The sequence below is a fragment of the Tremella mesenterica genome (assembly GCF_000271645.1).
Source record: "Tremella mesenterica DSM 1558 unplaced genomic scaffold TREMEscaffold_1, whole genome shotgun sequence".
NCBI classification, from domain to species: Eukaryota; Fungi; Basidiomycota; class Tremellomycetes; order Tremellales; family Tremellaceae; genus Tremella; species Tremella mesenterica.
The window spans coordinates 912429-935161 of record NW_006711225.1 but is presented as its reverse complement, the minus strand read 5'-3'; the positions used below and the strand labels follow the sequence as shown (position 1 = coordinate 935161).

Here is a 22733-nt window from a genome sequence, read left to right as displayed (position 1 = left end):
ATGAATGGCTTCAGAATACGTGTGGCAACCCATAGATATGCAAGAAGCCACGGTAGGATGCATATTCAATACAGGGGGGATTTGGGGACATTCCGTAGGTATTTGGGTCAGTAGTGGAGGGATCCTCGGGTTGAGTGACGTATTTTGGGAGAAAGTGGCAAAATTTCGTCGGGATTAATTCGAGTTCCGTCGGGATTATCCCTACGCGCATCACTCACCCACCATACAACTCACTCTATCACTCCATCTCTCATATATCTACCTAGTTCCATTCATAAGCACACTCACACACATAGTCCCTACACAAAGCAGAACCCACACTCCCTCACATGTTTCGATAGACACCGGGAAAAATGCCACCTTCGCTCCATCATCTGCCCGTTCCAGAGAGTCCGTTGGTATCTTCCTTTCCCAGTCCCAACCCTGGTGCTGGACCCAGTAGGACTCGACGGTAAGTCTTCTTACCTGTTCATATCCATAGACGTAGCTCATGAATGATCAGTGCAAGTTCTTTTGCTAACCAATTACCACCTCTACCCCGATTTCTACAATCACCCTCTCCAGCTACCATTCAATCATTACTAGATGATCCTCCTTGTTCTGACGAGATACACGATGCTCGGACTGCTCTCATACTTCGACACGCCCTTCGACATGCTGCTGAACATTGCGATAGTGAGCTATTGATGTGGCTGACAGCTTTGACCGGTCAACATGTGAGTCATCTTTACAACACGCGTAGAGGTCGTGGCTGACTTCAGGCTGCTATACTAGATGAAGAGGTACAGTTGATCGAAGATGAAGATGGTTGGGGATTGGTAGGAATGACCATTCTTGGGAGTTGTGGTTCTCAGGAGAAAGAAGAATGTACTAGGGCTGTGGTATTACGTTGGGGATTAGAAGTCGGTCCGAGAAAAGGTAGAGACAGAGGTGAGTAATTGCATTTACACAGGATGTTATGTTGATGTATCAGGAGGCTGGACACCATTACATCTCTCAGCCTTAGTATCAACAGCACCACTTATCTCTTTCCTACTGACACGCGGTGCAAGTTGTCGCGTCTTGACCAATCGCGGTTTGACACCTTTGGATCTGATAGCGGGTCTCGACGATAGACAGGAAGTTGCTGTATTGTTGGAACACGCCACATCTACAGGTCCAACTACTTCGGCTATACTACCTGAAGGTCCCTGGGATGGAAGTTTGAGCGCCCAGAGACAGTCTATGCTTGGACGAAGACGTTCAAGGGCAGTAGGTATGATAGAGCAGAAATCTAGGTTGGAGAGACTGTGGAAGATGGAAGCGGAGAGGGGGGTGTTCATAAGGGAGACGGTGAGGGTGGTAGGGGTGAATCCGGAATATCTCTTGAACCAAAACACCCCTGGCAAGCGATTGTCGGCTGATTCGGGATTGGGATGGATAGATGACGAATCGACAGCTGAGGAATCAGAGAGTGATTATGAGGATGATTCTGTTGTTGTAGGTTATTCTTCGACCATCGAGAAGAAGTGAAAGGTTGGCTAATTGATAGAACAAGGATATACACGAGACCCTGCTCGTGTTCTCCCTCTCTCAACTTCCGATCATATTCGACATCTTCATCACAGCTCGACAGCCTTATTGCTTCCCTGTGGAAGAAAGAGCGGTGCCAGCCAATGCTATCTACTTATATGCACGATTCGCTCATTACCGATGCGACCAATCATGGTTGGAAGAACTGATAGAAGGAGCTGTCGAGAAGATCGAGCAGGGTGTATATGTGAGATGCTCAATCTATCGACGGTCATGTCAAGCTGACATGTTTAGAGTAATGTGGAGGACCTTGCCTTTTTGTCATACTGGGCCTATAATACGACAGTCCTCTTGCATCTCCTACGATCCGACGCTGGTCTTGAAGAGGCATGTGAGAAGTTGGGATTCATCTCGATGATGGAAGAGCTCATCAATGCCATTCATGGTCCGTGTTTTTTTGTTTTTGACGTGAATTGGTCAACTGACCCTGACCAGTGTTTGTGATCCGAGTAGCAGAGCGTCGGATCGATATAATACTGGATGCCTCTTTGTTGGACTATGAAAATCTGGAAGAAGTCGGTGATGTTAGGTTTGAGGGTGAATGGACGTTGTTCCGTTCTTTTGGAGGAAAGAAGAAACGTGAACTCCTTCCCAAAGCTTCACAAATATTTAACAATGGTATAACATCTTCTCCGTCTATGCCAGATACCGGTTCATCATCTGTGCGAAACTCTATATCATCCATCCCAAAGACTCCAACAAGACAACAATCTGTCCAAGATCTTCGAGCTTCAGCAAGTAGAAACAGGATATCGGAAAGTCCCAGTACACGATCGATACAAGGTGCCATGGAAGAAGTAACTCCTCAATCCATCACCGACATTCTTACCGGGGTTCTTGTCGTATTACAAATCTACGATGTCAACCCTGCTCTCACCGTTCAAGCCTTTTCCCAAATCTTTTATTGGATAGCTTCGGAATTATTCAATCGTATCCTCACTCGAAAGAAATATCTCTGTCGCTCTAAAGCTGTTCAAATCCGAATGAACATCACTGCGTTAGACGATTGGGTAAGATCACATGGTATACCTTCGAAAACAGCTACGAAACATTTAGAACCGGTTGCTCAACTATTACAATGGCTTCAATGTAGTTCACAAATCAAAGAATTCGATACACTCATTGGAACTTTACAAAACATGCGTTCTTTAAATCCTATGCAAATGCGACGTGCTGTGCGTGATTATCGATATGAAGTCAATGAAGGTAAAATGTCGGAAGAATGTACGCAATATTTGTCTCAACTTCAAAAAGATTGGGATCGTCGAAGAGTTCAAATGTCAATGGAAGTCATGAAAAATGACGCTAGAAGACGTTCAAGTGATGATACGAACGAAACGACTTGTTCTCATGATATCGGAAATAAAGACGATTCAACATCTATCGACGCTTTATTTGACGGTACTACATCATTAGCCGATTTCACACCTCAAGCAGGTCCAGAATGTATTGGTGAATTATTAGATCCTCGACATATGTTACATTTTAATCTTCCTTCCGATAACACCTACCTCATAGCTACACCACCTAAAGATGCAGCATTCAACACTATGTCTTCTATTTCACCTTTCATCACTGATTCTATCAATTCTCGTCCTTCTTCTAGAGATTCCTTCTCTTCTGCTAAACCATTAGGATGGTCATTACCAAGTGAAACGAAGTTGAGGAAATTACCAAAAGAATTCTTTACATGGCTAAGACGTCAAGAAAGAGATAGGAAATATCAGTTCGATCTACTTCGACCTCGAATGGCTAAATCTCCAGCTCTGGACCCTCCATTAGGTCCAAGTCAAAGAGTCACAAGACCTATCAAAACTACACCTCAACCGGTGACTATTCAAAATGGGACATATGATGAAGATTCAACACCTATTGCTACTAGTGTTTCTTTCCCAATACCATCAGCTACTTTTTCGACCAACGGAGTACCTAGTCCAGGTTTAAGAACATCATCTTCAGTGGATGAATTGAGAGAGAAAGCGAAGAACGCTCAACTCACTTCGAGTTTCGAGACCGTTCCGAGACATAAGAGGACGGAAAGTTATGAATTAAAGACGAGATCGATATATACACCTACACCAATGAGGAATGGAGTGATGAGTACGACAGAGGATAAGGACAGCACGAGAAGTGTCTCTTCTGGATCGGGCTCGAAATGGTGGAGATTGGGAAGAAGAAGTGGTGGGATGAGGGATGGAAGTGAGGATACTATTACTGATGGGATGGGAATGGCTTTGGATGAAATGGACGTTTTGACCCCTGTGGTCAGGGAGGGGAATGGGTGGGGTCATGATTAAGTTTGAAAGCATTAGTTATGGAGGATTGACCTGCTGGGTTGTTCAGGCCATTTGATACAGTACACTCGCTGCTGAGAGGGGGGAGGGCAATTGGTATACGAGCGCATTGTTGGTTGTTGGACGAGAAAGATGGATGAAGTAACAAGCATGGACTAAATGTTGTTTTTGCATGCATTGAGATTTGTTGTTTCAAGGTTGCTCACCTTGTTGTTGAAGAGAAGCATGTGATGTATGTGGTGAGCGATGTTACGACCAATTGTGGTATCGAGGTTTGATTTTTTTAAACGATGACCGAATCAGTCACGACTTTGACTTTGTACACCTTTCCCTCTTCATCTCGTCACTCCTTTTCCCTTCTACTTTTCTCCTTTTCCCTTTTCCCTTTCATCTTTCCTATCAAGTCATTTTCAATTAAATCGTGAGTTCTTTCTCTCACGAATACACCTCAATCTGACCAGCAGTCTACCTTAAACCTCATCACAGTAACTATCATCTCACTCATATGTTTTTCTACTCAATATGAACCTCAAATCAGAACCTGTCTCGGGCAATACAGAAGAAATCAAACCCTCCCTTTCATCCTCTACGATCAATGGTAATCATGATGACAAACTCGATCCATCGGAAATAAAGATCGACCATGACGAGCAAGATATCAAAGATGATCTTGTCCTTCTCAATGGGAATGATGAGAAAGATAAAGATAAAGATATCAAAAGAAAAGGAGAAATAAGGAAAGATTTCAAAGTGAAAGGAGAAGGGAAAAGTCACACGAGAGGAAATGGTAGGAAAAATAATGGAAAGAAAAACTTGAACGTTTCTCAGAACAAACCTGTTTTGATTGATCAATTACCTTTAGCATGGGAACAAGCTTGTGAAAGTTTTGAAAGTTTAGAGAAATGTGTTTATGAGAGAAAAGATTTAGGTTTGAGTAGGGAACAAGATGAGATGATGGTTTGTGATTGTGTTTATGACCGAGGTGTGTTTTGTTGTTCTACTCTTTTTCCTTTCACTAACCCCATTTCCCTCTTATTTCTCATTGGGTCAAAGTCATTCGTCGTTGGAAACGTTAGATTATGTAGACACTTGGGTGGCGTGTCTCAGAAATATGTTGGTGAGATGAGTGGCGGGGTTGGAGAATCTGAGCGACGTGCAAAGTGGTATGAGAGGGTGGCGATCTCTTCGTCTCATACGGCTACAATACTCGGTTTTTCTCTCTCAAAGACAAAAGGATCACTGTCACTATCTTGACGCGACCGGGATCGATTCCTGGTTGAAAACGATGAGGTGCAGAGTTGTGATCTAAAGAGGGAAAATAGACCTCGTAAATGAAGATAAATCACGTCCTGCTTAGGCTGACTTCCAGATGACCCTCATGCAGAACCTTGTGGATCTCAGTCGGATTGTATAAACAGAGCTATCTTTATCGAATGTTTACCTGGGGAATGTAGAGCAAGGGAACAATGTCAAAATCAACGGTATGTCTTTTTCCTACTGATTCATTAGTAAACTTTTGCTTTTCTGTAAATTATCAGGAGGTAGTTTTATCAATCGCTCATTCGAGCTCCTCTCGCGATTGTCTGGAGTTTCGCCCTGAAACAATTTCCCTTTCCCAGCCTAGAGAGAGTACTGTATGTATCTCTTAGATCATTAGGTCAACGATTTTACTGTTTCTCCTCCGGAAGTTCACAACTGCCTCGATGACATCTTTAAAGCTGTTCAGGGGTGTACGAAATATCTGATAGGTGTCATCAATGGAAAGGATGATTTTGTCAGATATGCAGGACATGCTAATACTCAAGGTTCGGAAAACGACAATATGCACCTATAGATGTTGTGTTGACCGAGATGAAAGGGTTTGGTTTGAGAGCGGCGGATGATATACCAGAGTTAGTGTCGTCATACTTTCCCATCCTCCCAAACCTCCCATACCATACGGCGAGATGCTTGGTAGGTCATCATAGGGATCCGGTCGTCTACTTAACCGTTTCTCTACAAGTATCTTGGTTCCTTGTGTAGGCTGGAAACAATTATATGGGAGAGAGTATGGTGACGAGGGTTAAGCAAAAGCTGACACATAGGGGTTCGTTGATCTACGAATACATTGGAGAAGTGATTAAAGAGACTACCTTTAGAAAACGAATGGCTCAGTATGCAGATGAAGGTATCAAACATTTTTACTTTATGATGTTGCAGAAGGAGGAGGTGAGTCTATATTTTCTTTCTTCTCTTCCGTAGCCTCTGCCGATTATCACCACGGGAGGGACAAAACTCAGACTCATGACCGATTGGAGGGTTTTCTTATGATTGAGGAATTTGAGAGGAGGTGGACTCGTTGTTGATATCAGTACATCGACGCGACGAAAAAAGGTGGGATAGGACGATTCGCAAATCACTCTTGTAACCCTAATTCCGAAGTTCAGAAATGGGTCGTAGGTCGGAGATTACGCATGGGTATCTTTGCGAAGAGGGACATTATCAAGGATGAGGAGATCACTTTTAACTATAATGTGGATCGGTATGGGTGAGTACACTTTCACATTTGTTCATTTCTGTAACCGGCCAACTGGTATCGTCCGAAGAATTCTATCTTTTAATGACTATCTCGATGCTCATCATGGTTTCGGCCATCAGCATGCCCTGAAGAAGGCGCAGATGAAGGTGAAAAGCTCTTCGACTGACTATCAGTCACGACGCTCAACCATGTTACTGCGGCGAACCAAATTGCGTTGGCACGATCGGCGGAAAGACGCAAACAGATATAGGAGGAATGAGCAACCTCTTCCTTGATGCTCTGGGTATCACGGATGAAGTGGAAGAGTTGGAGATGAAAGGTAGCAAGAAGAAGAAATCTCGTCAATTGGATGAAGACTTTGTTGTGAGTCTTTTTGTCCTCTATCTTGCCTCATGTCATGAACGCTTACGCCGGGATTGGGGAGTGCTGATGATCACAGCCTGTGTTACATCCCATACAACCACACGAGGTTCAAAAGGTCGCTGCTGCGATGCGACAATCTATGGAGAATGTCAGAATGATGAGTCGGTTGTTGGAACGAATAAAAGTGAGTCTCGAGCTTTTGATTGGGCTACAGAGCTCATGAATAGATGACAGAGGATCCTGTTTGTCAAAGAGGGTTGATGCGACTTCACGGGTTTTCACTCATGAGTATGATTTTGACCAAACTAGCAGACCAACAACAGATTATCCTTCTTGTGAGTAACCCGGTCTGATTAGTCGAAATATACTGATGGTTTAGGCACTGGAAAGCATGTCAAAGTGGCCTTTACAGTATAAGAACAAAGTGGAGGATTCAAAGATTGAAATTCCCGTTCGAGCATTGGCAGATGATCAAAATGAAGTCATTGCATCGACAGCCAAACAGGTCAGTTCAAATCTCTTCATCATGATGCTTGACTTGCTAATCATCAGTTGTTGACATATTGGGATAGTTTAGCTCATTCATTCAAGATTCCCAGAGTACCGAAAATATCTTCTGTCAGTGTCCCACATTGCTTCTTTTTTTCAAATTCAATCAACCAAGTTCGTCTCCGTCCAAGGAATAAAATTGACGGATAGCTCGACGCGGAAGATGAAGCAGCCACCACTACAATAGCCGAATTCGATTCATTACATTCTCATTCTCAATCTTCACATCGTACCAATACATGGGAAAATACCGGTCAAATTCAATTCGATGTAGCACCCGTTCGTTCTCGACCCAATATCCCTTTCGTCAGACCTAAACCTCCCCTTCCACCTCCTAAACCCGCACCGACACAATCAACAATTGCCGATAGGTCAAAATTAGATGCTATCATCGCATTAGCTCAACAAACCATGGCAGCCGCTGTGGCAGCTCAGAATGTGGTTACTGAAAGTCCGGCGGAAAGCAGTAGATCAGGATCTAGAAGTCGATTAGATGATACACCTGGTGATGATGAAGATAGGAAAAAAAGAGCAAAGAGGATGTATGAAATGGATGAAGCAAGAAAAGAAAAGAGATTAAAGGTTGTAGTTGGTGAATGGGTCGTGAAAAGTATGAGCAAATATAAATCTCAAATGGATCATGATACTTTTAAAAAGTATGCCAAGGAGGTGAGTGGTTCTTGATTTCTATACCATTTTCTCCCTCTCCTGTTCGTATTTTCTCTAGACCAATGACCATCATTTCCAACGCAATCACACATTATGATTTTCCAATTGGAAATGCTCAGATTTCATCTCTTTTAATCGGTCTCACATCTCGTTGACTGTTCTGTTGTGTGAACAGTTCACTTTCCTATCTTGACCAACTTACTTTCCAACACCAAAAGGGGGAAGGGACGGGGTTCTCAAATGCGACGTAGAGGAGGTGGGCTGACAATTCAGTGTACACTCATATTGGTTGAAAAAGAAAAGAAATCTCCTTCCTACGCAACCACCTCACATCCTAATCTGACAGAAGAGAAAAAAACAAAGATGAAATCTTTTGTTAAAGAATATACACATAAACTTCTCAAAAAGCTTAAAGATAAAGGAAAACTCAAATCTTCACATTCTCGTTCATCCCATTCTCATTCTCAATCACATTCTCAATCACATTCTCAATCTCATTCACATTCACATTCCCATTCACATTCACATTCACATTCAACAAGATCGGAGATACCTGCCGAACCAACGGAAAGACCACCTGATCCGCCTGGTGAGATAGACGAAGGGGTGATGGAAGATGTGGCTGATATGTTTTCTGATGATGAGATGGATATCGATCTTGATGATGATGATGAGGATGAGGATGAGACTCGAGATGAGGTAAGTAAGAAGAGAAAGATAATGGGGAATGGATTGAGTGGATTGGTGGATACTCCAGAACGAACTCCTTTGAGTGATCCTTCTCCTCATGGGAACGGTATGAGATGAACTATAAAGATTTCATTCGGATTTAGGAATGGGTGGTGCGGTAACATTGTGTATGGGAGAAAAAGGTGAAGAGCGGTGCAGAAATGTCGATGATAAGAGAGGGAAGAAGGGGTTGAGAGAGTGTTATAATGAAGATGAAGGGTGGTATTTGCGTGAGATTAGTTAGGATTCTTGAACAACTTTGATGGATATCCAACTTTCATTTTAAAACCATGGAATGTCATTGAATGTTGTCTTTTCTTTTCTTGAAACTGCCTTTCTTTGATGTCTCATGTCACTGATGTCACTCATTCATAGACCGAATCTCGCTTGATTTATCTCACCTCGCAAACAGTGCTTCACTCCTAGTACACTAAGTAGAGCACCCGACTCTGATTCTCCGGCGACAGGGAATTTGTGTCTGTGTGATCACTACTATACCCTGTGTCATCCATCGTAGCAACATGTTCCCTATTTCCAATCGCACTGAGTACCCAATCATGGCGAAAATTGTTTCGATGCAATGCATGAGAATGTCATCCGTCCCCCTTGATCCTGATCAATCCTCACACACGTTTTCCGTTATTTCGTATCAAGTCCACCACATGGATAAACGACGACTTCTCATTCCCACTTTGCCCAATCTTCCAATCCCGTAATCTGTCTCCCCTCCATTACCCCTTTAACAGCACATTCAGCACTCCAAACACTATCATTAACCCCCACTCCACCATACCCATTTCCAGCCAATATCAACCTTCCTCCCCATTTTTTACTCAAAATCTCTTCATGCGTCTTCCTCAATCTATCCCCATGTCCAGGAAGATAAGTCGGTATACAATCTTTATGTAAATGAGAAATGTTTAACAAAGGTTTCGTTCTTTCTAAATTAGGAAACACTCTGTGTAAATGTTTCAATGCTAATCCTGATAATTCTTCTTCTTTCGGTATCTTGAAAATATTCTTTTGATCCTCTATTCTCCCATTCGATCGTCCAGAATTTGGGGTTTGTGAAATTAAAGAGGGGTTGTAAGATGGATCTAAATTTGACCAATATGGTCCACCTATCATCACTGTCAATTTTGTAAATCCTTCAGAAGAATCCACTCCTGGTAAAGCTGTAGAATCAAAGATGACACCTAATACCCCTTCTGGGTTTTGTCTTCGGGTGGATTTAGGTATCAAATATCCGAAACCTTCTGGATGAACATGTTTTGGATCTAGAGGATAAAGAAGGTTGATAACTCCTACTGTTGTAGAGGGATTCACACCTAGTTGAGAAAGTGGTAAAAGATGTGAGAGAGTGGAAGGAGGTAGAGTTGAGATTATACAATCTGCTTCGAAAGTATTTTGTGAGGTGTACACTTTCACATTGTTTGACGGATTTGATGGATCAGAGTGTGAAAGATTTCCTATTGAGACAGAATCGGAGTTTGTCGTAGGTTTCTTGTTTGAAGGTATAGGATAAGAGGAAGGTTCAGTTGTGAAACTCGGGTCAAGAGAAGATATTTCTATTGATGTAACTTTGGATGAAAGATGAATGTCGACATTCTTACTTTGAACAAGTTGAGAACTCAATTTTGAAGTTAAACTTTCCAAACCACCTTTTAATCCATAAAGACTCCAATCGGAACTTTGTTTCTTCATATCATTCATATAATCATCTTCTTTCATGTCCAGCGTGGGGACAGATGGATCATGTCGAGGTAAAAAGATATAAGGGATTATCGAACCGTATTTCCTCTCCGTCTTCCAAGCATAAGCGAAAGGTGATGATCTGACAGAAAGAACAGAAGATGAGGTAGCGTAAATCCCATGGATCATAGAACTGACAAGTAAAGTCATGGGTTTTCCAAATCGTCGAGAGATGAATGAATCGACCGTTTCGTCTTTTCCCCGCTCCGTTTGTTTTGACATGACAGAATGCTCATAGTGGGGTTTAGAGTTGATATTGGGAATACGTCGAAGACTGGCGAATGGTTCTAGCAATAGAGATTTGAGTAAACCCCTTAAAAGAGGAGGTTGAAGTTTAAAAAAGTCTGATATACCGCTAGGGAGTTTGGTGAGTGTATAAGTGTTGGGATCGAGTATGAATCGGGATTTAGCCGATGGGTGGGATTTGGGTATAGGTATGAGAGATGATTCCAATCCGAGATCTTTGATCTGGTAGATAAGCACATGACATTGAGACGTATTTTTACAAGAGTAAGATTACGATAGGTCTGTCCGGTCTACATCCAAAGCGAAGGAAGATTATATGCTGATACGTGAAATAAGTAAGGTGTATGGAAGCTTTGTTTGGAAAGAGAGGAAGGGAGAGGAGCGGAGAGAGATCAACTCGCCAGACGCAAAGTGCTCATCGCCCCTTTACTACCCCTAGGTCTCAAAGTCCTAGGTCCAGAATCCAAGACCACATCCTTGGTCGATGCTCCCCCCAGCTCATCGAGAGACGTGACACGATAGGGGACAGAACGAACCCATCCTCCCAGTCGATCGGTCGTTTCGAGCAGGGTGATCTTGGACGAGGGGAGAAGAGAAGAGAGACGATAGGCAGCTGTGAGACCGGCTATTCCCCCGCCTAGGATAACGATACGGCGTGGGGGTGTCATGTGCTGGGTGACATGTTGTAGTCTATGTAGCTTACTCGAGTAGTTCAGTTGAGATACGAGTCATGGCGGAGAATTGGAGGACAAGGTGAGATACGGGGCTCCGCAAAATGTTCACGTGATACCGCGCTCACATCGAAGTATGCAGGAGACGGCTATTTACACAGTCATGAAGCTCAGAGAAGGCATCAGTTCAAGTATGTATATGTAATGCGGAAGGGTAGTGAATACCGAGGACAGGTATGCAGGTACGCAGGTGGTGCAGGTGGGGTAGATGAACCCAAGGCCGTCCACTGACATGTCTGCGTCACAAGGGGGCCGACTGCCACAAGCCATCCGGCATCTGATGTAGGCCAGAGCAGCCGGCGTACCACTGTGTCTGAATGTTGACAGAGCTTATGACCAAGGAAAACAGAAGATGGAAATGTATCATCATACATGCAAGCTGTGAGTCAAACTACGACCTAGGCTTCTCCCTGTCATGTCAGCATAATCTTCCCCGACTCAACTCATTCAACTCACTTCTTCTCTTTCCAAAGAGCCATCAAACCCACACCGGAGACCTTGACAACTTTGAAACGGACACCGGGAATATCACCCTTTGCCTTTCCACGTCGACCGAAACCGGAGATGAGCACCTCGTCGTTCTCGTCGGTCTAAGATCAGCATCGTGCCTCCATTCGGTACCTGGGTCATATGGAGCTATTCATATTTCGAACACAGTACGGTTAAAGTCTGTGGAGAGAGTGTAGAACGAGATGAGGAGGAAGAGGGACACTCACAAAGTTCAAACAACCGTCATTGGGAACGAAAGCCGTGACTTTCTTACCGTTCTTGATGAGTTGGACACGGACACATTTTCGGATAGCAGAGTTGGGTTGTTTAGCCTCGACACCGACCTATTGCGTCAGTATGGACGGTCCACGCTGCATGTATACCTTGACAATCGCAAGACCACCTCCACACCCGAACCCAATACATTGCTTCCACATGGTCACTAATCACCAGCGGATTGCTGAGTAAAGAGCTGTCGAACTGGGGATATGCACGGAGGTAGAGATTCCGGACCCACCTTCTCCAAAACAATCCCTTTAGCATGGGAACTACCACCAGTAGGAGAAGTCTTGTAAAACTTTCCCAAAGCACGCTTGTTGTAAGCGGCATCGGCCCATCGGTTCTCTCTACGCGATGTTCGGAGCTGTCGAGCAGCGTGAAGTCCTCGAGGTTTGTTGGCTGCATGTTAGTCTTTGTGATGCTTGTTCTGATAAGGATAGCACGCACAACCCATGGTGATAGATGCTGTCTATGTGAAGATGAAGACGGGGTCTTGAGTGAGGCAGGGGAAAGGGAGGTAAGTCCGATGCAGAGGTGAGTGTGGCAGCTGATAACTCCGATGTCCAAGGCTAAGTTACTTATCGCCGAAATGAGCGATCAGTACTTTGGTCACTTTGGACCGTCGAGTCAGTCTCTCAAATACTTACTCTATGTTGACACCTCGTGAATGACAAAGCAAGGCTACATGACGAGTAATTACACGCTCACTTAACTTTACGGCACACGCTATATAATACATGCTACAACAAGTCTGTCATCACACATTCAAAATCTCCCCCCATCTTCCAATCTCACCTGCGGCCCCCTTCATACCCCCTTCATCCCACCATCCTCTCACAAACCCATACCCTTCGACGTACATCGCAGCAACCTCACTGAATACCTTCTTCATCTTCCCAACGTAAATTCTAACGGACTTGATCAACTCTTCCTTCTCTGCTAGATCCTTGGTATGGCGATTACCCTGTGTTGAAGTATCAAGTAATTTAAGAAGCTTGAGGAGAATTTGTCCAACGGCTAAGAAATACTGTTGTGCCACCCTCCAATCCACCTCTCCCTCTCCACGAAGTTGCAGCAGTCTTCCATCTGCAAGAATCGGAAGTCTGGGTGCGGCTTCTACATTATCTTTTAGTACTTCTCGCTCAACTACCAGGACCTCAAGGACCAGCGAGAGCGGTGTAAGGAGTGAGGCGGGAAGAAAGATCCCTGTTTCCGCCGATGGAAGAGACGGTGTTCGAGAAGGCGGTATGAGGGAAATCAATGATCTTAGGAGGGCTACGGTGGAATTATCCGGTCGAAGCTGGATAGCTCCTGATGGGATGGATGAGGGTTCACGAGGAACACTCGAATTGGATAGTTGTTGGGCGGGTAAAGGAGGGGAAATCTTTCGGTGAGATTGGTCAAGCGGGCTAATTTGGTTCATTGGTTTTCTGGGAGGAGGTACGTTGAGTGATTTCAGTTGCGCAGTTGCTGAAGCTTTCTTCTTTTCCAAATCTCTTACCTTGCCTCCTTCCTCCATCTTGTGAGTTCTCTCTCCTCGTAAACCTTCATCTATCTTCTCTCGTCCCACAGCTCTCTCCCCCCTCTTTGGTCTTTGCCCTTCAGTAACTCCCTTAATCCTGTCTTCCTTATTCGCTCGTACAGATCTACCTGTTTTGTCTCCCCCACTCTCACCCACGTCCCCCGGGCGAAAACCCTGGTATCCTCTGTCAACATGAGCAGCCTGTACGGGCGCTCTCACCTTCTCCGTGATGATATCCGCCGTAGTGTCCGAAGCCGTCCTCGAATGTTTCTTCCTTATTCTCTCTCTACTTCCAACTCTCCCTTCCTTCCCTGATATGTCATGCCGATTTTTAGGAGGCGGCGTCGGTACCGTGCTTAACCTCTTAAGCATCGCTTTTGCACTTCCCATCGTCAGACTCTTGATATCACCCATAGTCATACCTATCCCTATGCCAGCCCCAGATCCCGCTCCTACTCCTGCTCGATTACCAATATCAACCATTGAACTTCTCTTCATCACCCCTCTTCCCAAATCGTCTGACCTTGATCTAACCCCATTATGTGATATTACCCCGCCAATGGGAATCTGGCCAACAGGATGAGAGTCCTTGACGTCAGGTTGGACAGGTGGACGGTATCGATGACCCATCAAGTCTGAATGTCCTAATGATCCCATTGGGACAGAAGGGATCAATGCGTCGTCCAGAAAGCTGAGATCGGGCATGACGAATCCTGGCATTTTTCTTGGGACGGAGGAAGACCCTGATGACGGAGTATGATGATGATTGGACTTCATCGATGGTTTGTCTTGGGATTGTCCACGTTGTGTAGAAATCATTCTGTCCCTCTTTTCCTTTTTTTCCTTCTTTCCCCCTCCCAATCCCTTGATATGTTTCGATTTATGAATATATGGGAAAACCGAGGCAGACGTAACTAAGGAGATCGTCTAAGTATCTGGCACTCACAAAACTAACTTCCTTTCATCCCCCTTCTTCCGTTCAGTGGGGCGTTCTGACGTCACCACGTCACCTCCTTTCATGACCTTCTACATTAGATCTTCTTCTTTCCCCCTTTGTCTTCCTCTCCTTCATTACCACTTTGGCAGTCGAGGATACACCAGCATGACCAACGTTTCATCCTTGGTGATAGAAGTGGCAGTGAATGATCCCCCTTGAAGGGTGCCACGTTCAAGGTGCCACATTCCGCCCCCACCCCAGAAGTATTTCATCTCGCTAAGCCATCCTTCAATTTTCTCTTTCCGATATGTAACGCTCTCAAAGTCTATTTTCAGAACCGAAGATGTCAGTCCCTGTGGAAGAGGTCGAATTGGACAAGACGAAACAACAATTCATAGAGAGCGCTATCGATAATGGTGTTCTCCTCTTTGGACAGTTCACACTCAAGTCGGGTCGGTGAGTGAATCCCTCTTCCTCTCGACTCTTTCGAGTCCTCCCTTACCTCCTGTCTGCAGCTCATACCTCTCCCCTCGTACTTTGTCCTTCCTACATGGACGCGTTTTTCTGTCTTTTCAATTACTCACCATGCCACGACTCGAGATATTTGAGACGGTAGCGAGTTCAAAATCGAGTGACAATAAACCTGTTCAAACAGTGAGGCAGTGGAGTCAGGAGGGAGTAGAACCAACCATTGATAACTCAGAATCTCACCTTATTTCTTCAACGCAGGTCGTTTATACACTTCTTCCCTCTTAGCAGCCACAGCAGAAGCCTACGCGACTTTACTCACGTCATCCCGTATACCGGAATTCGACATACTCTTCGGACCGGCTTACAAAGGGATTTCTTTGGCCGCTATAACAGCTGTGGAATTGTATAGATCTCATGGTAGAAATGTTGGATTTGCTTATAACCGTAAAGAAGCCAAGGATGTGGGTATTTTTTTCTCCTATTATATTTCCCATCTACCACTCTACAGCTTTCTCAAATCCCACTTTAATCCTTCAACTCTCATCATACTGTTTTGTATCACCGACATGTCATTATTCTTCCACTTCTACCATTTTCCTCCTACCTCACCATCAACATCCACCCCGTGTTCGATCATTCCTCACTATCTATTCTCTGTCAATGTTTATTTTATTTTATATCTCAACGTATCCCAGTCGTATGCTATACAATGCCCCTCCACCTCTCCCCCACACATCCCTTGCTAGATATATGATCTCTGAGCATGATGAATATCCAAACAGAAACCGCTAACATTCAGCACGGAGAAGGAGGTAACTTAGTCGGTGCCCCACTCAAAGGTAGAATAGTAATAATCGATGATGTCTTAACTCGCGGTACTGCAATCCGAGAATCTCTCGAAATGTTTTCAAATCATCCCGAAGCTAAAGTCGTCGGAGTTGTACAACTTGTCGATCGACAGGAAAAAGGACAAGGAACGAATTTGAGTGCGGTACAACAATTAGAAGAAGAATATGGGTTTCCTATTGAACCCATCATTGGAGTTGGGGATATAATCGGGTATTTGAAAATCAAAGGAGGTTGGGAAAAAGAGGTTGAAAGTATTGAAAAGTACAGAGAGGAATATGGAGTGAAGTGAGGTTCATTGCACTTGTTCGTATACAGTATATCAATTCCATCAATTTGACAGGTACAAATCCGGACTTTTTTTTAGTTTACTTTATTGGTATGAGATCTCATGCGGTTCTCAGTTAAGCTTTCTTTTTGGATTCTAAAGAATATGATCCATAGATTCCGGTATATGAATTCATTGATTTTGCTATGTTACCTCTCAATGACGTTACTCCACTAACATATCCAGATTTCCAGATGGAACAAAGCCATACACTCTATCATTATCTGCATCACAACACGTCAAGTAACAAGTGGAGCCACTTGAAGGCGAAATCATAGATACTATAAGTGGAGTTGTTAATTGACAATGCATGATTACTACTTGTACAACATCACATGCTCAATCCATTCCATGATTTCATCTTCAGATACAAAGAAAATACCAATCTTCCCAAACTAAACATGTCCTCCTAATGTTTTACCCCAAGCGGTCAACTCATTACCCAATCCAGCTCCATTATGTAATCTAAACCATCCCGCTAATTCCGCAGCTGATAAAGTACAACGCATTTTCTTATATTCTATTCTTCCTTTTGAAACGGGTAAAAGTAAACCATCCCTTTCTAGATGTTCGAAAGCCATTTTGAGAAGAGGTATCGGCCAACGTGTTTTACCACTACCAACTAAACGTGTACGAGAAAAACGAAGGTATTCTTCTGTTATTTGAGTTAAATTGAAAGTTTCTTGATTGACAGATATGAGATGTTTACAGATGATCAAAATTGTGAGAGCTGGATGGGGGAGACCTGAAAGTTAGGTATTTGATGGTCTTTTCTCTCGAGTACCCAATGGTCTTCTTTAATACTGATACTTGAGGTTCTGAAAACATCTGGGAGGAGGAGGGGTGAATGGGTGGATGGGTATTTGTGAATGATATGGAATAAGGGAACTAAGATAGGGATTAACTCACCTTTAAGCTTTGCAAGTTGTAATCCCCATCCTGATCCTTCTATTTGGTCCAAGATGGATTGAGCGATAGATTGAACGGATATAAAGTCTAATTCTCCCGCTAAGACTTTTGAAACGGGTATTATCTATGGTCAGTCACCCCCATTGTGTTTTACTCATGCATGTCGTCCAGAACACGCTCGATGTCTCTTGAGACAGTGAAGAAAAGATGACCTGAGAGCAGTTATCAAACAGAGATCAGATGAGAGGCACCAGAGACGGCGTAGGATTGATACGAAGATATGATTTCTGGGTGGAATATCTTAGGTTCTGAGTGATCTTCAAATCATGAATCATGAAGTGAGGAATCTGACAAGGAAAGGAAGACTTTCAACAAAGAGTGAAGATCATCTGGAACTATTCTGTAGTCAAGAATGTTTACCGTTAAGATAAGGCATGTGTTCAGAAAAGTAAGAGGTCTAAATAAATTTGATATGGTCGTACTCACAAAAGGCCTATATACGTTCCTTACATCCGTTGTCAGCCCTGTCAACCTGTCGAGATGTTGAATAATTTGAGGATGTTCCAATAAAGTCTTCATTTTGTCAATTCTGAACTTTCTCACATCAATTCATTCGAAACGATTCTGAAATTGTCATGAGAAGCTTTAATTGATACTCACCTCAATGGCAAACGCCCAATCTCCTTTCCACAACTTACATGCTTCATCTTCCTCCTCAATTGACTTCTTCTTTCCGTTTGTTGGGAAGGTAGATGAGAAGCACATATTTGAAGAGGTGAGTTCCCAAGGTACTAACACCCCTCTGAGAAGTTTCCTCCACCCTAAAGATCCTGGAGAGAGAGGAGAAAGGATTTTCCATACTCTATGCGAGAATCGAGATTTGACACGTTTTTCAAGTAAAAGTAAAGTATCTATACGGGTTGTAAGGCCGATTACTGCGACTCCTCGACCGGTAGATTCGACAGGACCGGTTTTGATACTTTGGACTACGTCCACTGAGAGTGAGCCATGTGCCTTTCAGCTCCCCAGGTAGTGAGATATGAGGGGCCTGAATGTGGAGGGCGGTGGGAACAAGGATACCAAAAGCTTTTGAACAGTATTTTGACAAAGAGACTCAAGGTGTGAATACGAAGGGGAAGAAGAAACAGGGGGATACAGTGGTGCATTACGACGAGGACTGCCTAAAGAGACAGAGCAAAACGGTGACGAGTCGAAGAAAGTGAGCGGTCAAGCAGGGGATGGAGACGATTAGGGGAGAAGTAAAGTTCAGAGTAAGGTTTGGAAAACTCACAAAGGCAATATAGTAAAGCTTGTCTAGCATGTTCGGTAAATAAATCAAACTCTTCAATAACTATCACTATAGCTCTTGGAGAAGGAACAGTCAGTAACGCAAGTAGATGAGAAGGTAATGTTGTCGGTGCGTATTCCTATCTGTTAGTATATCGTCTGACATTTGTCCTTGACATGAATGATACTTTCATATCCAAGAGCTGTCCATCTCAGACCCATGGCTCTGTTAGCGACTATCATAAATGAATGAAGGGTGAAGATGGGGTCAAGGTAAGAAACTCACATCTTCCTCAGTCTGGGGATCATCATCGTCTTCTGAAGTATCAATCCGACCTTCCGCTTCTGAGATCTGTCTACCCATTTCCCGGATCGCAAGACGGTCTGTGGTTTGAGCATGTCCGGAGAGATGAACTACGATAGGTGGGGTAGAAGATGAGGGCAGGAGTTGAAGAGCTCTTGCAATGGTCTGAGATTAGTCGTTATTGGATTCGTCTATTGCACGGCCTCTCATCACGTCTCAACTATCTGCGACCTTCAAGAAGAAGGGACCTCATGATACATCACGTCAGGTTGTTAAACAATGCTGTACGATAGAGGTGGCCTTGAAGGATGTTACGGATCAAGGGGATAAATCAACACGGATTTCAGAAGGAGAATGATATATAGAATGTCCACATAACCCAAAGGCCATGAGGGAGGGTGGCGCGAAGAGTTATTTGGAACGGTGACGAATTATAAATGAAGGGAATGAAACGCTTGTAAGGAATTGTCAGAGAGGGAGGGAAATGATACATGAATATAGTCATCACTCACTCTCGTCTTCCCTACTCCTCGAGGTCCAACGACCAAAGCACTATTACCCTCTCCTCTCTCCACAGTACCTTTCAATAACCCTACCAGTCCTTGCAATGCCTCATTCTTCTCCTCGTCTATAAACGGAGCGGGTTCTCGGACGTTTCGACCATTCAGATTTGCCAGAATGTCCAACACGTATTTCCTAGCTGATTGAGGTAAAGGGTTAATCTTTTGTTCCACCACTTTCTTCCCTTCACCTATCTCCTTGTGCTCCCCTCTTACTTCAATCTCATCCGTTGTCTCATCCTCCTCAATCTCACCAAATCTTGCATCTCTTTCCTCGTCAATGTTTATCCCCAGATGTTCCTCTTCCCTCCTGTCCAATTCAGAGACTTGATCTTCTTCCAGAGCTTCTGATCTTTCATCCTCGTCCGGAGTCTCCCTACCCGCTCCATACTCATCAACTGCACTTCCCAAAACCCGTCCACTTCTGGTCAGTTTCGGAGCATCGGCACTTCCCTCATAAACGAAATTCCTCGCTTCCCTCTGAGTCCTCAGATGTTCATTCACCAAAAAGCTCTCTCTACTCCATCCTTTTTCTCCTGTCGTATTCTCATTTTGTGTATCATCGAATGCTTCGTCGAAGTTCGGGACATCTCCACCACTCACATGGTTCTTCTTTGACGAAGAAAGTGTAGTTCTGACGGGTTTGTTAATGGGAGTGACTGTGGTCGGTTGAGAAGTACGATTAGGAGCCGGTTTTCGAGCTGATTGAGTGAGAGCTTTGATGAACTTGCTTTGTTTTGCATCTTTCAGATTGGGAGTTTCGTCGTTCGGTCTGGTAGATTTGGCAGGTCGGTCGGCTTTGCGCCGGTTGAGTTTGGAGCGGGGGGTGGAAGCAGAGGGACTGCCAAGGATGGTCTGAGGGGTTCCAGGTGTGGAAGGGGAAGGAACTTCGATACGACGTCGTTTAGCTGAAGGAACTTCGACCACTGGCATGGGTCTTTTACGAGGGGTTCCGACCGGTTCAGCTGAGGTCGGGGTGGGAAAAGGGGAAGGAGGAGCGATAGGAACGGGCGCGATCCTCATACTTTCTCTTCCTTTCAACTTCTTTAAGATCTCTCAAATCTTTCTCTCATAGTTATCTCTTGTCTCATGAGTTGACAGCTCGAGATGTCAGGTAAGCCAAAGAACAACACTGTGAAATGTATGAAATGTTCTCATGGCCGTTAACTCATGGCAAAGACAGACGCGCAGGTTGACTTCACTTAGGCTTGCAATACCTCCAACACATCCGTCGTTCGATGTAGTTAGGCGTGCAAGGGGCTGAAAGCCTTTGGGGTGAGACGAAACCTCCTTGCGATATCTTCCCAAGATATCTCTTATTTCCCACCCTTAACAGTATCCTGTCATCTCTCGTTCGTATTTGTCACATCAGTGTATACTCAAGATGGACGTAGATAAATCTCTAGACGATATGATCGCCGATAAACGTCAGTCTGGAAAGGGAGGAAGGAGAAGTTTGCCTAATAAACGAGAACAAGGTACTCCTTATGCCGTGAGTACATCTCCCATCTACTTACTCATATTCACCTGGGCGTCTCAGTCCTCTACGTAGTTTAAACTTCGAGAAGGATGAAGTAGGCTACCTTTGAATGAGATATTGGAGTGGAGCTTGGATGATGATTGATGCTCATTTCTCAGAGACCCCCGCCAAGATCCACAGAAGATAAATGGGTCCACGACGCTTTCCGCGGTCCAGGATCCGGTGGCAGAGGGAGAGGCGGGAGGATAGTCTCTGCTGGTAATGGGATCGCAGCGGTCGCAGGGACTGGCTCTGGGTTCACTGGGATCTCACCAAGGATAGAAGTGGTTGGATTACATTATGAAGTGACGCCTGTGGATCTCAAGGTGAGTCGTTTCCGCTCCCATCTCTCTTTTTAGTCTTACTCCTGCTGTACGACCTGTCCTGCACAAACACTTGTGGTCTCTACAATATCAAGCGATTGCGACATCGTGTAAGGAGTTGCGTTTACAGTCGGCATGGTACACAACTCAAGAGCCTTTTGCGCTCCTCGCTCACTCCCAGAACATCTTCTCTCAAGCTGGCACCCTGGTCCAAGGACCCACTATCAAAGTAAGCGTCATAGTATAATCATGAATCAGGAACAAAAAGCATGACCCATTGAACGTCGGCCAGCATGCTTCGTCGACTTGGGTAGGAATATAAGATGAAGGAACAATAGCTTACCATGTCTTCTCTTTTGTGTCATAATGTGAGTCTATCATGTCCTTGTCTCTCTACTGACACACAGTATCTCTCACTCCTTACTCGCTCAGTATGACCGCTCTGGACGCTCGACCGGCGTGGCAACGATGGAGTACGCCTCTGCTCAGCAGGCCAAGATCGCGATCAACAAGTTTGACGGTGCCATGACCAAGGGTGAGTGATTGTCTCGGGTGCTATCGGCTCTTTGTATGTACATTGTAATGCAGATCAGACCATGGTGGCCAAGTCGTGCTAATCATCCAGGCCAAACCATCTCGATTCGTCTCCTCCCTCCGGTGACACCAAGACTTCAAGTGACGCCGCAATCTTCCAAGCCGTTGATTGCCCGCATCGCCGGAGGAACAGCTTCTAGTGGATCAACGCCCACTAACACGGCCCCGAGAGGACGTGGTGGATTCCGGTGAGTCTAATACAACAATAAGATGGATGGTCGGCTGAGAGATAGCGGTGGAAGGGCGAGAGGAAGGGGAGGCAGTGCAGTGGGTGCCAGGAAAGGAGTCGCTAATCAAGGAGACTTGGACAAGGAACTGGACAGCTTTATGAGTGGTGGCGGGGTGAGTGATGGTGCCGGTTGAGATATGCTGACGTGTTTAGGCCGGTGGGGATGTCGAAATGACCTAAGCATGTAGTCATGTTTTCGTAGATGAATCCTTGTCGCTTGTCGTGTTTAAACGTGCCGTCATTTAGAGAGTGAAAAACGCGCTTATCGAGTCATGTGCCGCTTAGTGGCAGCGAGACGCGTCTAGGCCATGGGGTCCGTGCACTTGACCGATCCCGCACCCCTCCGATGAGAATTTGATTCCGCTCTGCATTGCCGCGCCTTGGCTCCCCCCTTTTGGCTTCTTGTCCCCCTCCCTCTCGCATCTCTTGCACCTCGCCATACAAATCTTGGCTCTCTTTTATACTGCTTGTCATTCATCTTACATCCTGTCCTCACATCAATCCTCATCCATAGGGCGGGCCCGACGACCGTTCTGTCACTCTCAATCTCCCCATTCTCCCTTTTCACACCCCGCTCTGTCATCAAAAGTGTTTCATAGAGCGTTCTAAACCCCGACGCCGTCTCACCGGCGAGGCGGCCAGCCAGCCAGCCTCAATCCACCACCCACAGCCTCTGTTGTTTTTTTCCACCTCTTGTTACCTTTCATCCATCG

General features: G+C 44.7%; 7 protein-coding genes across 7 annotated transcripts; 4 read left to right on the top strand and 3 right to left on the bottom strand.

Annotated features, from left to right (window-relative positions):
• Positions 1 to 494: 494 nt before the first annotated feature.
• On the top strand, positions 495 to 3869 carry TREMEDRAFT_25958 (uncharacterized protein; the record flags this gene model as incomplete). The annotated part of the gene is made up of 7 exons (XM_007000632.1): positions 495 to 716; positions 762 to 930; positions 974 to 1476; positions 1532 to 1759; positions 1807 to 1957; positions 2008 to 2206; positions 2312 to 3869. The coding sequence occupies 7 exons, from the start codon at positions 495 to 497 to the stop codon at positions 3867 to 3869; spliced, it is 3030 nt and encodes a 1009-aa protein (XP_007000694.1).
• A 519-nt stretch (positions 3870 to 4388) lies between these two features.
• TREMEDRAFT_25563 (uncharacterized protein) lies at positions 4389 to 8772 on the top strand (the record flags this gene model as incomplete). Its single annotated transcript, XM_007000582.1, has 12 exons — positions 4389 to 4848; positions 5236 to 5347; positions 5672 to 5758; positions 5951 to 6074; positions 6218 to 6393; positions 6558 to 6747; positions 6824 to 6931; positions 6975 to 7082; positions 7127 to 7252; positions 7300 to 7365; positions 7447 to 7965; positions 8239 to 8772. The coding sequence occupies 12 exons, from the start codon at positions 4389 to 4391 to the stop codon at positions 8770 to 8772; spliced, it is 2610 nt and encodes an 869-aa protein (XP_007000644.1).
• Positions 8773 to 9375: 603 nt separating this feature from the next.
• Positions 9376 to 11360, bottom strand: TREMEDRAFT_24336 (uncharacterized protein; the record flags this gene model as incomplete). The annotated part of the gene is made up of 3 exons (XM_007000425.1): positions 9376 to 10115; positions 10242 to 10907; positions 11090 to 11360. The coding sequence occupies 3 exons, from the start codon at positions 11358 to 11360 to the stop codon at positions 9376 to 9378; spliced, it is 1677 nt and encodes a 558-aa protein (XP_007000487.1).
• Positions 11361 to 11773: 413 nt separating this feature from the next.
• On the bottom strand, positions 11774 to 12665 carry TREMEDRAFT_36465 (uncharacterized protein). The gene is made up of 5 exons (XM_007000761.1): positions 12639 to 12665; positions 12430 to 12590; positions 12140 to 12256; positions 11880 to 12013; positions 11774 to 11833 (listed from the first exon to the last, which is right to left on the bottom strand). Exons 1-5 carry the CDS (start codon positions 12643 to 12645, stop codon positions 11815 to 11817), a joined length of 438 nt encoding a protein of 145 aa, XP_007000823.1. The 5' UTR covers positions 12646 to 12665; the 3' UTR covers positions 11774 to 11814.
• A 2328-nt stretch (positions 12666 to 14993) lies between these two features.
• TREMEDRAFT_25160 (uncharacterized protein) lies at positions 14994 to 16259 on the top strand (the record flags this gene model as incomplete). The annotated part of the gene is made up of 3 exons (XM_007000530.1): positions 14994 to 15106; positions 15354 to 15582; positions 15921 to 16259. The coding sequence occupies 3 exons, from the start codon at positions 14994 to 14996 to the stop codon at positions 16257 to 16259; spliced, it is 681 nt and encodes a 226-aa protein (XP_007000592.1).
• A 437-nt stretch (positions 16260 to 16696) lies between these two features.
• TREMEDRAFT_20901 (uncharacterized protein) lies at positions 16697 to 20342 on the bottom strand (the record flags this gene model as incomplete). Its single annotated transcript, XM_007000386.1, has 9 exons — positions 16697 to 17040; positions 17205 to 17328; positions 17691 to 17777; positions 17865 to 18199; positions 18496 to 18631; positions 18778 to 18960; positions 19308 to 19531; positions 19610 to 19964; positions 20283 to 20342. Coding segments are annotated over 9 exons (1848 nt in total), but the record flags the coding sequence as incomplete, so codon positions are not given.
• Positions 20343 to 20739: 397 nt separating this feature from the next.
• Positions 20740 to 22154, top strand: TREMEDRAFT_66724 (uncharacterized protein; the record flags this gene model as incomplete). Its single annotated transcript, XM_007001805.1, has 6 exons — positions 20740 to 20847; positions 20994 to 21200; positions 21379 to 21426; positions 21630 to 21732; positions 21823 to 21979; positions 22025 to 22154. The coding sequence occupies 6 exons, from the start codon at positions 20740 to 20742 to the stop codon at positions 22152 to 22154; spliced, it is 753 nt and encodes a 250-aa protein (XP_007001867.1).
• Positions 22155 to 22733: the final 579 nt, after the last annotated feature.